Source organism: Phalacrocorax carbo, chromosome 1 (genome assembly GCF_963921805.1).
Source record: "Phalacrocorax carbo chromosome 1, bPhaCar2.1, whole genome shotgun sequence".
Lineage (NCBI taxonomy): Eukaryota > Metazoa > Chordata > Aves > Suliformes > Phalacrocoracidae > Phalacrocorax > Phalacrocorax carbo.
Window position 1 is genome coordinate 116,182,416 of NC_087513.1, and position 12,903 is coordinate 116,195,318.

The 12,903-nt window shown below is 36.6% G+C and overlaps 1 protein-coding gene across 6 annotated transcripts in view; it reads left to right on the top strand.

Moving 5' to 3' along the window:
* Nucleotides 1-12,903, top strand: part of ITSN1 (intersectin 1) — a 153,508-nt gene that overhangs the window by 86,118 nt on the left and 54,487 nt on the right. For all 6 annotated transcript variants that reach the window (XM_064471109.1, XM_064471099.1, XM_064471092.1 and 3 more), the window contains 3 exons: nt 3,571-3,800; nt 5,203-5,324; nt 12,033-12,277. In XM_064471109.1, coding sequence (XP_064327179.1) covers nt 3,571-3,800; nt 5,203-5,324; nt 12,033-12,277 — 597 coding nt within the window. The remainder of the gene's footprint in view (nt 1-3,570; nt 3,801-5,202; nt 5,325-12,032; nt 12,278-12,903) is intronic.

A 12,903-nucleotide genomic window follows, 5' to 3' on the forward strand; every position in this document is an offset into this window, starting at 1 on the left:
TGTTTGAGAGAAAAATAAAAGAGTAAATGCAAGAATAGGTAAATTCCAGTTTAGAGGTGATATTTTACAATAATTAGCACATTAGGAGTCTTGAAGTAGGGAAAAGAGCAGAATGTCAAGTTTTCTGTTCCTAACCCCAAGCTGTGGTGCTCACACCTAGGCTTGTGTTTCTTTAGCTTCTCTGTCTCTTCTTATTCCTTTCTTTGTCTTCAACTCGTGTTATTAGCTTCCATAACAACCAAATAAGAGAATTCTGCAGCTTGTATGGAAACAAAAGAGATATCACACTTACCCCACCCCCCACAAGATACATTTTCATCTGCTCTTCTCACTCCAGCAGTCAGAACAAACTTGGTTTATAAGTATGGGAAGCCTTAATCAATCATAAAACATAAAAAAAAACATAATTAAAAACTCAGTTGCCCATCTAAAGCCCATCTGACTAAACTCAGGAGGTAAGACACCACTCAAGTTGGAAGAGAATTGAGCTCTGTCTGTATATGTCATTCAGCTTCAGTGTTGCAACAAAACAGGTGAGTAATTGGCCCTGAATACTTTGCAAATGAACATACTGTAAATATCTGCATAAGTCATCTGGATGATGGGATCAAGTGTACCCTGATGAATTTTGCCAGTGATACCAAAGTGAGGGGGGAAGTGGATGCTTTGGAACAGAGAGCCACCCTGAAGGAAGACTTGGATAGGTTGGAAGAGTGGGGCTAGCAAGAACCATAAGAAGTTAAACAAAGACACATAGAAGGACTTGCACCTGGGAAAACATAATCTGGGAGTGCAGCACAGGCTGGGATCTACCTGGCTGGAGAGCAGCTCTGTGGAAAGGGACTTTGGGGATCCTGGTGGACAGAAAGCTCAACATGAGCGAACAGTGTGCTGCTGCGGCCAAGGCGGCCAACAAGATGCTGGGTTGCATCAACACGGGCATCACCAGTGGAGATAAAGTCATTATCCCGCTCTACTCAGCGTTTGTCAGGAGTACTGTGTTCACTTTTGGTCCCCCTATAGAAAAAAGGTGTGGACAGGCTGGAAAGGGTTCAGAGAAGGGCCACCAAGAAGATCAAAGGACTGGGAAGCCTGCCATATGAGGATAGGCTGGGAGAACTGGGCTTGTCCAGCCTTGAGAAAAGAAGGCTTAGGGGAGACCTTTTCACCATGTTCTGGTATTTAAAGGGTGGCTATGAAGAAGATGGAGACTCCCTGTCTATAGAGAGTCACATGGAAAAGACAAAGGGTAATGGGTACTCCTGGGGAGATTCCAACTGGACACAAGAGGAAACTTTTTCATGATGACAATGGTCAGCCATTGGAATAATGCCCCCAGGGTAGTGGTGGATTCCCCAACATCAAGATTTGGCTGGGCAGGGTGCTGGGCCATCTTGTCTAGAATGTGCTTTTGCCAAGAAAGGTTGGACCAGATGATCCTTGAGGTCCTTTCCAACGTGGCATTCTATGATACAAAGGACAAATTCAGCAATTAAGAGGTTATCAGAACAGTGAATTTATTAACTTGTTAGATGACTTTACATTGAAGGCAGGAACATGTAGCAGTATTTCATAGAGGAGGAAGTGACAGCCTTCACACTGGTGTCTTAACCTCTGCTCATGGTATACTGACATGAGAACCAACGATGTTTCTGAGCTTGCATGTTAGTAGCTGCCATCTTAATCAGATACTGGGTACCTTGACATCTCTCAGAAGATACTCTTGTCAACTCAGAACTTATATTGATAGAGAGGAGACTTTTGCCCTCTGGTGCCAACCTGCTGTTTGGAAAGTGGGTTTTTCCCCTTAAGGGATTAATGTTTTTTTTTTTCCACACAGTTTTTGGCCAGGAATTCATACTGCCCTTGGACAAAATATGTTCTATATAGTAGGCCAAGTCTGTAATGACCAGCTTGTTGTCACGCATTTGTCACTAATTTTGTAATTAGGAAGAAAGTATTGAAAGTGGAATAGATCATGGAGCAAAATAAAGCGCACTGTACATATGTTATAGCCCTTTAGAGTTATCTTGACTGGTGCAACCTGTTTCTAGCAGAGAATATTTATTCTTTTCTTCTGTTGTCATCTGTTGGGGGGGAAGGACTTGCTAGCTTTCGCAGTTGGGAATGTGAAATTTTCTGAATAGTTCTGCAAGAGTGCTGTATGAAGCGTGCAGATATTTTTACTCCTTGCTCCTCAACAGGAGGATCAGGACTGCCATATTTTCTGATTACTGCTTCTTTATTTTTTCTGATTCGGCTATTTTGAGTCTTACCTGGGAATGTTCGTGGCTTTGAGAAAATAAGCAGAAAGAATTTGTTTGATCAGTATTCCTGACTTCTTTCTGCATTTTAGAGCTGAAGTCAATGCTGAGCACATAAAAATTGAAGTGTATGATTTGTTGCTTATTGGGTTTCAGGGAGAACTTTATAGTAAGAATTCATTTTTGAAAATGTCTGGTGATAACTGTAGCTGGTATCTACAGGCCTAGATTAAATAAAAGGAATTGCGGGGCAAATGAAAATGGTGACTTGCAATGCTGATATAATGGGGATACTCAGATTGCTTGAATTAGATTGCTTGGGAAGAGATTTAGAAAAGCAGCCTTACAGCTACATGGAACTGAAGGCCTTATGTCTGGGTTTTTGGATGCTGAGGAGTTTTGTTTATTCAGCCAAGGGAGATTTTTTTCCCTATTTTTCTTCCTCTGTTCTCCATATGGTTCATCACTTAAAACAACTGCACAGGATTTATGAGCCCCATGGAAAACTATGAAAAGAGAATACACAAATATTGTTGAATCCCCAAGTTGAGACTCAGATGTTGTTGGGTTGAAAAGGTGGGACCGAAAGTGTAAGATACTGAATGTTATCAAGCTTATAATTTTCAGAGCATTGTGTGCAGAGTAAGAGACTGTTCTAAAACACCTGTGTAAAGTTTCATACAATAATTAGAAAACCAAAGGTAAATATATTTATTTTCATGTCATTGTAGAGGAGAAGAGATCACAGCCTCCATAAAGAAGGTAAAGTTCAGCATTTACAAACCTTTTAAGAACTCTGGCAAGAAAAAAGTGTTGAATGTTTTTTCCCATCTTACATTTAGCTCCAAAACATTTCTGTATGCTCATGTTGCTCTATACCTCTTTTAGGGTTCCGTGGAATCATATTGTGAACGTACAGAATTGATATGTGAGTGAAAATAAATTATATTAAGGGTAGTTCTTTAAATGCAAAGGAAAAGCAACTCAAGGTAATGGAGGCCTGCGCTTAGTAGTAGGCTACGTGAAATAATGTCCTCTCACTTGTCTGAGTGTCACAGCTCTTTTTTTATTAATACATATGGATTCATAGCAAATCTTTCTGAATATTTCTCCTTTGCCATCTAGGAGTCATTGTGTAAGATGCTGTGGAGTGGTTGATAACTCACCAAAATATAATTAACAGCTCTTACAGGGTATGCAAAAGCCATAAAGAGTACATTTTATACTATAGGTCACACACAAGGACAACTAACTTTTATGGTCTTTTGTCCGACTGGCTTAAAAAAACGCCTTAATTGTCCAACAGGCGAATCCAGGAACGGGATAAACAGCGGCTTGATCGAGTGCAACCAGAAGAAGAACCTCAGTGGCCAAAAAAAATTCAGGAAGATGAAAAGCAAAAAAGGGAAGAAATAACCAAGAAGAAGGAAAGTGAGGATAAGGGGAAACAGGAAGTGCAAGAGAAACTGAGTAAACTTTTCCAACCACATCAAGAGCCAACCAAGCCAGCTGTCCAGGCTCCTTGGTCAAATGCAGGTAGAGGGGGAAAAAAAAAATCAAGCAATGCTGTTGCACATATACTTCTCGAACAATTCTTTTCTGTTTGTCTTTCCATTTAATACAGAAGGATATTATGTTTCAAGATTGGATTGCTAGTCTTATTAAAGCAATCCATACATGATTTAAGCTCTAGATTCCAAAAAGTTGTTCTTTTAGGCTTCACTATTTTTCCTAAAAGTATGGTGTTTAGCAGAGTGTAAAGCACAGTTGATGAGAATCACAGTGCCAACTGAAGAGACAGTCTTAGCTGTAAGTTGTTGTAAGATCTTGATGCAAGATGTCAAAAAATTTTTCTGCCCTTTTCTTTACAATTCTTATTTTGGTGTGGAATATATGCCTTGGGATTTTTTAGAGTAGCAGCAATATGTCATTTAGTTATTCTTTTTCCTCTTCCCTCTTCCCCATGCATGTTGTTTACTGAACAAATGACCTGAAGTCTAAGACTTAATCCCCTTTTTAATGCTATGCACATGATCACTCTCAGCTGAGCGCTTTTTCTCTGCATTATAACCTGATTTTTGCCGGTATTGGGAATCATGGTTCCCTCTTAAGCGGCTTTGATACATACACAAGAGAACTGATTGGGAATGTAATATTTGTTTAAATATTTGATCAAAGGGTTGCATAAAGGGGAAATTACCTTCTATCTTTTAGCCCAAATCTCAAAGTGACTTAATCTAATACATCCACTTGTTAGGTTTTATTTGTACAGAGTAGCTGAGGGCACTTTTATGACCAAATAGGCAAAATAGGAAGTGCATTATACAAGAACAATTTAGCTCCTATCTTTGGGGTTCTTCTGTATTCTTCTTTTTCTAATAATGCATCTTTAGCATGTAACTTTTTTTTAAAAAAAATAATCTGTAAATGACCTCTTTTCAGTCTATCTGTATGTATTAGGACATTTTGAAACATCTTTCTTAGAAGTATAGTCAGGCTGCAAATGAAGCTGTTACCCAAGCAGGCTCTACAAGTATTTGGGATACCATTGATATATGCAAGAACATCACTGTTTGAATTGAACCTCTGGCTGATCAGACTTAACCTACAAAATCATTGAAGCATTTGAGAAGTCATATATGTTGCATCATAAGTACATAATTCTTTCTATGAAAATAGCTGTATATATCATAGAAGTTAAAATATAGTAATATTTTATCTGAAGTTTAGAAAATAAAATAGTAAGAAAACTGTATTTTAAATAATTCATTTTTGTATTTCCCCTTGTGTAAAAGGGGGATAATACACTTCCTACAGACAGTATAAGGCTTGTTAAATTTTTTTCTCCACTTTCACCTCATTTTTCAAATATTTAAAAATAATGTGTTTCAATCCTGCTTCCCCCTTTGTATCTGTGTGTTTTTTTTCCTTTGCTCAGAAAAAGCTCCTCTAACCATTTCTGCTCAGGAAGATGTAAAAATAGTGTATTATAGAGCACTGTATCCTTTTGAATCAAGAAGCCACGATGAAATCACTATTCAGCCTGGCGACATAGTCATGGTAAGAAGGGATTGGGATATTACTTGAAAAAAATTACTTAAGCTTTTGCACTTGTGTGACTGAAATTATATATGGCAAGAGTTTTTACAGACTTGAGGGAAATATTTCAGGAAATACTGAAATGATGTGATAGGACATACTAACCCCATTATATTAGTGAATAGCTTCTTAGAGTTCATTGTCGAAGTGTAAAGTTTAAACATAATCTATGAATATCAATTTTAGTAGGCTGAGCTGTCAGTGTTTGAAAAGGTTCCTGTACAGAAGTTATCTCAGTGAGAGGTTTTTTGTCCTCCGAGGTACTTAGGGAATAAAGTTACTGTAATTTTCGGTTGAAGAGTAGCTATTGTGTGTGGAATCAAAAACTGGCTTTGATAAATAAAGTATATTTCCAATAAGAAATCTACTTTTTTTACAAGAATAGTACAAGAGTGGTGTAAAATTTTTAATTTGGAAAATTGTCTTTATTAAGCAAATGTGTAACACTGCATTAATGATGCTAAACTACAAGGTAGCTACACTTCTGTCATGGTAACATAAACATTACATAGTCTTTGATACAGTGGTGGTACTTCTTCAGGGATAGTGGAAGTTTCTTATACAATTCTTTTGGTGACAATTTTTGACATAATGATCTAGTATAATTGTAACTTGGAACTGTTTGTATGACAATTTACTCAGGGGGGAGGTTCTTTTTATCTACCTAACTCTGTTGTGAGATACTTTGACATTTTTTTTTAAAGAGGATATACAGTAGGTAGAATGTAATTTCTAATAGAAACTTCAAAACCTAAATATTTGGTTGCAGGTGTGTTGATACAGAATAATTTTTTTGTTTTTAAAGTAGATAATGAGATACAGGGATATGGTCAGCCTATAACTGTTGTGTTAAACTCTAAAGCGATATTCTGCTTTTGTCTCTAATTATTGCTAAAATTATAGCTATAGTTCTGTTGTTAATGACTGCAGTTATTAAACGCGTCTATTAATAAATTGCTAGTATGATCATGTATATGTCTATCCATAATGAAAATTCCTAGTGTAACTATTAAATGATACCTTGTTCACTGTGGGAAGGTATATTCATTACAGTGTCCTACCCAACAAAATAGACTTCAAGAGTTATTCTTTTTTGGCACAGTTTAGTAAGAATGGATTTCGGAAAAAATATACTTTGTAGACTCTCGTAAGTTGTAACGATAACTATTTTTAAAAAAGCATGTATTCTGGGGAGATAAGCCTTCATCTCTCAGCCTTTTTGGTTTGTTTGTATTTTTTTTTAACTGATTCAGCTGTGTCACACCAAAGTGTATGTGACATTAGAATCCGCTTTTGGAAGATAAAAGGTGAATCCTGGATTAGGAGGACTACTGAATGACTCTGGAAGAGGCCCAATGCCATTCTGAGTAACAGCGCAATGTGTTGTTATTCTGCATCAAGAAATGGTATTGGTCAGTCAGCTGTTAAATGAGAGAGGTTGTGTACATGGGTCTCAAGCTATTGAAAAATGCTGTGTTGTCTTGCTTTCTTGGGAAATAGATTGTAGCCTAGGCATATAAGTAAACTGGTTTTTGCCTTGAGGAAGAATGATCACTGTTAGGTAGACTTGCAGGGAAATAACACTTTTGCCAAAAATATATGATTTTGAGGAGCACTTCACACATTTTAAATAGAGATTTTGAGGTAATATGAGTCTTCCTATATGTTACTTTTGGACTTGATTTTAACTTACTCTACAAAAATAGAGTAACTACTCTCATTTTGCTTTATTTAACTTACTTTTGACAATAATTAAACCCAGTGACTGATTCTTGTGGGATTTATCTCCTGCTCTGTAGTAATTGCTTAAACGGGCTACTCTTAGAAAAGTTAATATAAGTAAGACACTTCTGTGAAATGTGTTATAATTCTGCCTTGCTTTAAATCATTGCTTTCCTGATGGAGGTTAAAAGGGAATGGGTAAGTGTGCTGAATGACTGTTAGGAAGTCTATGCAGTTTATTCATTTTCATAAATACAGATTTTGTTACCATGTAGTTTACTTGTTTTTGAATTCACCTAGGATAAAATTAACAAACTAGCCCACACTGTCAAAAGTAATTTAAGCTCAATGGACTAGAACTTACTTTTGATAATGGGCATTTGGACTCCTAGACTCTCCTCTGTCCTTAAGTGTTTGTCGTGTCCTGTGGTTCTAAAAAGTTCAAGTTGGTTACGTTTTTTGGAAAATAATAATTTACAAGCTTACATGTTAAAGTGTGTCTAATTTATGACATAAATGCAACTCTGTATTTAAGCTGACTGTACAGTTAGGAGTAATTTTGAGTGCAACGAAATAAGTATTGCTTAGAATAACTGTGATCTAACAGGCAAATTTAGCACTTCACTATTTTAAAACTTATAAATGGCTTTATGTGTGCAGGCTTGTGCAATCATGTCCTGTAATCATATAGCTGTACAGAAGATACCACCCAAACTGTAACTGCCATGAGCAAAGAATCCAGCTGAAGCCCAAATCCATTGACTGCACATGGAAACCAGGCCTAAATCCTGGATGTAAATAGGACTGCAGAATTCATTATGTCAGCATGACTTGTACCTTTAATAGATGTATAGCTTGTAAATAGTTTTTACAACAGTGTAATGCACTTTTACACTGTGCATGAATCTTGAGACCTGTCTTGGTGGAAATGAGGGAGAAGGATGAGGGTTTATTCTGAAAGTAAAAGTATTTTCAAATTTGAGAAGGGCTTTCTTCTGCCTGACTTTCCAGTACTTATTAGTTATCTGTAGCACCGATGTATCTTGTGTAATGGTTTACTGAATGCGTGGAGCATGGGCTGTATTTTTTTTAATTCTTCCACTTTTTAACTACAGGATTTTTATATTTTCTTTTAACTTGGATTTCTGCTTTCTCTTCTTCTTACCCTTTTATGTGCTTCAAAATTCTTTCACTGTAAAATGGATTGATTTATAATCCTAACTGTAACTTAACTAAGCTTTTGTCTGGGAACAAATATTCTAGCCAGGAAAGCCATGCCTCTTTCAGGGCTCTCCCTGTTCAAGAAGTTAAGTTTCTATTATGTGTACGAATATATGTATACAATGTATGGAATTCTTTTCCTTTGGATAGCTCTCTTACAAAGCAAGTCCTGGTGGCATTTGCTGCTGTTAGGCTCCAGCTTGAAGTAAATGAATGGATTCTGTTGTTGCTGATAATGTTATCTATAATACAGCTTATTTAGATTAATTTAAGCATAATTCAGTGAAATACAGGTGAATTACTGAACTGTAGTGCCTCTGATAGCAGTAGAACATAAGTTAAACAGGAAGTTAATGAAGAAGTTTCCATGGAAAGTTTAAAACAAATTCATAATGACAGTTTCTCATTAGTTTTGTTAGTTATTGATTGTGAGACTTAGAATGAATGTTCTTTTTATTAGACCCATAGACAGCCTCATTGTGTTAGATCCTGTGTAGCCGTAATCAGCATATGGCCTCTGGCCTGCAGGACTTATATTCAACATTGTAACAGGATTTCCAGTAGTCTTAAAATACCTAGATCAAAAGCCTACAAGTGGAATAGAATTAAAATGGTCATTTAACGGTTAGATGGTCGAACAAAACTGATGATGATACTCTGCTTCGCTTTGATTAAATATTTTTGTGAGAGTATTGTGGTTTGAATTCATATGTAGAATGAATATCTAACATAAAATAGGGCTTCTCTTTTTGTGTGCATGCATTGCTGGTGATACACAAGCCAGGTCAAGGTGGAGTAGCCACTGCAAAGCCAGCCCTTCTGTTGACAGAGATACTAACTGGACCTATTGCTTTTGCTGCTAAGAGTTGTGTTGCTGTTACTCCTGTCACTTGTGTTCAGTTGCTGGAACGAAGTAGTTGTAAGCAGTGGCTCTAAATTATGGTAGAATAAACAAAAAATAAAACCACACACACTGTAATTCAGGTGTACATTTAAAATCTTGTTGTATTTTTGGAAAAAAATAATCTGGCAAAGTTTGTCGTAGGAACTTGGAGATGGTGGGTGTAAAAATATAAGGAAACTAGAACAAATGAATTTTTAAAAGCTTGAAAGGAATTTATTTAAAGTTCCAGAACTGTACTACAAAACCAGATGCAAATTCTATTTTATATGAATAACTGAGAAACCAGATTTTTTTATGAATTATAGAGTTAAACTTATCTTTCAAAGTGCCATTTCATGAGTATGCATAGAAAACTTAATTGAATAAGCATAAATTTTTCTGTCCTAATAGGCTGTTTTATGAATTATTTTAACTTAAAACTGTCTTCTAAAGAGTCACTAAATAGGTTGTTTTTAAAACCCTTTGGTAGGGTTGGTTTTTTCTCTGCTTGTACAAAACATTTCTTTCTGGAAAATCACAGTTGTTTCTGTATTACTGTGATTCATTTCAAAGATGCCCTTTTCAGAACATTGCCATAAGAGATTTTTGGCTTTTCAGTCCTGATTCTTTTGTATGTTAGTGATTCTAGTTACTACCTGATCAATTGACTGAGAGTAGAAACTATGTGACTATTATTACTGTTTAGATGATTCAGCTTAACATCAGGTGCAGATAATCCATTTCTCCCCCTCTTCCAAGATTCACTCTCACTCTCTGCTGTGACCTTCCATCACTCTCACTACTGCTTTAACAGTCATATTCAGAGCTGCAGTGGAAATTTTACTCTGCACTGCAGTAAAACCACATTGAACCGGTCAAGCATGTAGTCCATTTATTTCTGGGTTTGCTTGGAGTTAATAGGGTCTGAGACAGAAGATGGACCCCACAAAAAGCAGAAATACGGATTGTTTTCCACTGAAAGAGGGGTGTGGGATACAAATTACAACAGGAGGCAGTCAAAGAGTCAACGGCTGGCCTAAGGCAAAGCAATCTATCAGCAGCTCAAATGAGTAGTCTAGGGACAATCAGAGGCAGAAGCTTTGCTGCTTTGGTTTCAGTCACTTCTAGGTAAACGAATGGTCTTGCCTTTAGTCTAGAGAGACTAGGTTGCACCATCGCACCTTTTTTTTGCCACTATTTTTTTTCCCCTCCAAACAAGCAGCTGATCGGATTATATTTTGTTAAAATTGATAGAGTGAATTTGTAGGTGTTTCCAACTGTAGAAGCACCTAGCTCAAAATGGTACTATATGCTATTTTCATATGTCATATGCTGAAAACTCCTTTGACTGAAAAGGATGCTATTTCTTACTCCTTAGCTCATGAAGCATTCTTTTATCAACAAATCCCTCACACTGATAATGGATTTTTAGGAAGTAGCATCAGGTGATTTAGAAGCACAAATGTAAGCATCTCTGACTGCTGTACTGTTTTCTGCCACAGTCAACTCTTGAGTTATGCTGTCGTTTGAAACTCTTACATATTTTGAAATACTGATTGCTACTGGCCTAAACAGATGAGAGAAATTCTTGCCAAAACCCAGCCACTGAGTTAGGGTTAGCCATCTGGCTTTTCATTACTGACCTGCTTTTACGGGTGACTTGACCACTGCTGGGGAATCTGCAGGTATGCACAGCAGATTATTGTGCAAAGTAGGTGTTAGTTACCTGTCAAAGGTGCAAACCCTATTCATATGTAAGGTTTGCTTGAAAGCTGAGATTCTTTTGACCTATCAAAGATATTAGATAGGTAGAACACCAAATTAACCAAAATTATTGTCAAATACAATTATTGCCTTTTTTCTTCTAAAAAGTTTCTGCAACTGACATTTCCTTGGGGGTATTTAGCCACCATATCAATTTACCAGGGATAGCAATAGTGAATTAACTTTCTTCTGCGATTCTTGCTGAGTGTGGTTAGCTTCAGCTCACAGAATTTAGACTGATTGTTTTTGTTGAAATGGCAGACTAAGACAGTAGTCTGTCAGTAGAGCTCAGAGAACAAATGTGTGAAATATTTAAGAAAAATTAACAGGAAGGTGTGAAAATCATAGCTTACCATGATTATAATAATAAGTAGGAGTTAAAATACAGCTGCAAAACCAGCTTCAGTCCCTTATGGCTTGCCAATGATGTCAGAGAGGAAGGAGCAGAGGTCTGCAAATTTAGATTTGAAAACTTACTGTGGAATTGTTTTGTATAAATACATTAGCAAATCTGTGCATTTGTTTTGAATTGTTTGATGGGTGTTGTTTTTAGTATGCTGTGGGTTTTTGTTGTATTTTCTGCAAGAGAAAATCTAGGAAAATTTGTGAAAAACTGCAATTTTTTTGTTAGTTAAACGAGAAATATCAATGTTTAAGGAATTTATCTAGAACTCACTTCTCCTGAGTTTGCTGTACTGTGAGAGACTTTCAAGCAACTGTTTAAAAACCCACGCTTAGCTTATGCATTAAGACTGAAATAAAACTTTCTAACCTCATCACCGAGAAATCCTTTTGATTTTGGCCTGGGAGAAAAAAAAAAGAGTTGCAAAGCAGTATTGCATTGCAAAGTGTTCCCTTACCTATAAATACACCATAGAAAGAATAGCTGTCAACATAATCCTCCAAAGGTAAATTAAATAACAGCAGAATTCTACCTAGGTGGAACTTGTATTTGGAATGAAGGTGGTGCGCCTCTGTAACTAGAGACAGTTGATTACTGTGGGAGAGATGGATTGTTTTAAGTAAAAATTCCATTTGTATGTTATGTTTCTTAACTTTCTAACTTAATATGTCTACAGGTGGATGAAAGCCAGACTGGAGAACCAGGGTGGCTTGGTGGAGAATTGAAGGGGAAAACTGGATGGTTCCCTGCAAACTATGCAGAGAAAATACCTGAAAATGAAGTTCCAGCTTCTATAAAGCCAGCAGTTGAGGCGGCTGCTGCACCTAAAGTTTCTGTGCATGAAACCACTACATCGCTAGGAACTCCTGCTTCTACGGAGTGTACTACAACTGCCAATAACTGGGCAGACTTCAGTTCAACGTATGTTTGGGTAGTGATTATCACCTTAAATGTGGTGGAGTTCTTTTTAATTTATTTGACTGTGGGGGCAGTTAACCCAGAGTATCAAGACTGCAAAATAAAAATAGCTTGTTTGAAGTAAAATATTTTTTCCGTAGTAAATAGTTAAAATCGCAGCCTTGTGGAACTTGAACCATGCTCCCATCATATCTGCCTGAGCAATGCAGAGGGACACATCACAAATAGGAGACATTCCTAAGTGAGGACGGGTGACATGGTGGAAATCCCAAGGTGTTTACCTTCTTTTTCTTAAATTAGTTGACACCAATCCTCATTGAAAGCTTCCAGCTGGGATTATGTGAAATATGATAATGACAGAGTTAACGTGAAAAGATTATTTATTAATTCCTGATCACAACATTAATAAGACTGATGTAAGTAGAACATATTGCCTTTCCCTAGATGTTTTGTTAACTCAACTTAATGGTCTGTGCAGTATTATCAACCCTATGTTAAATGGTGTTGGGTAAGTAATTATCTTGTCTTTCAATGATGTAATACATATTTATAAATTAAAATTAAGTATCTTAGTGTAATATTACAGTACATATGTTCTATTTCAAAATTTTCATCAAATAGGTCACAGT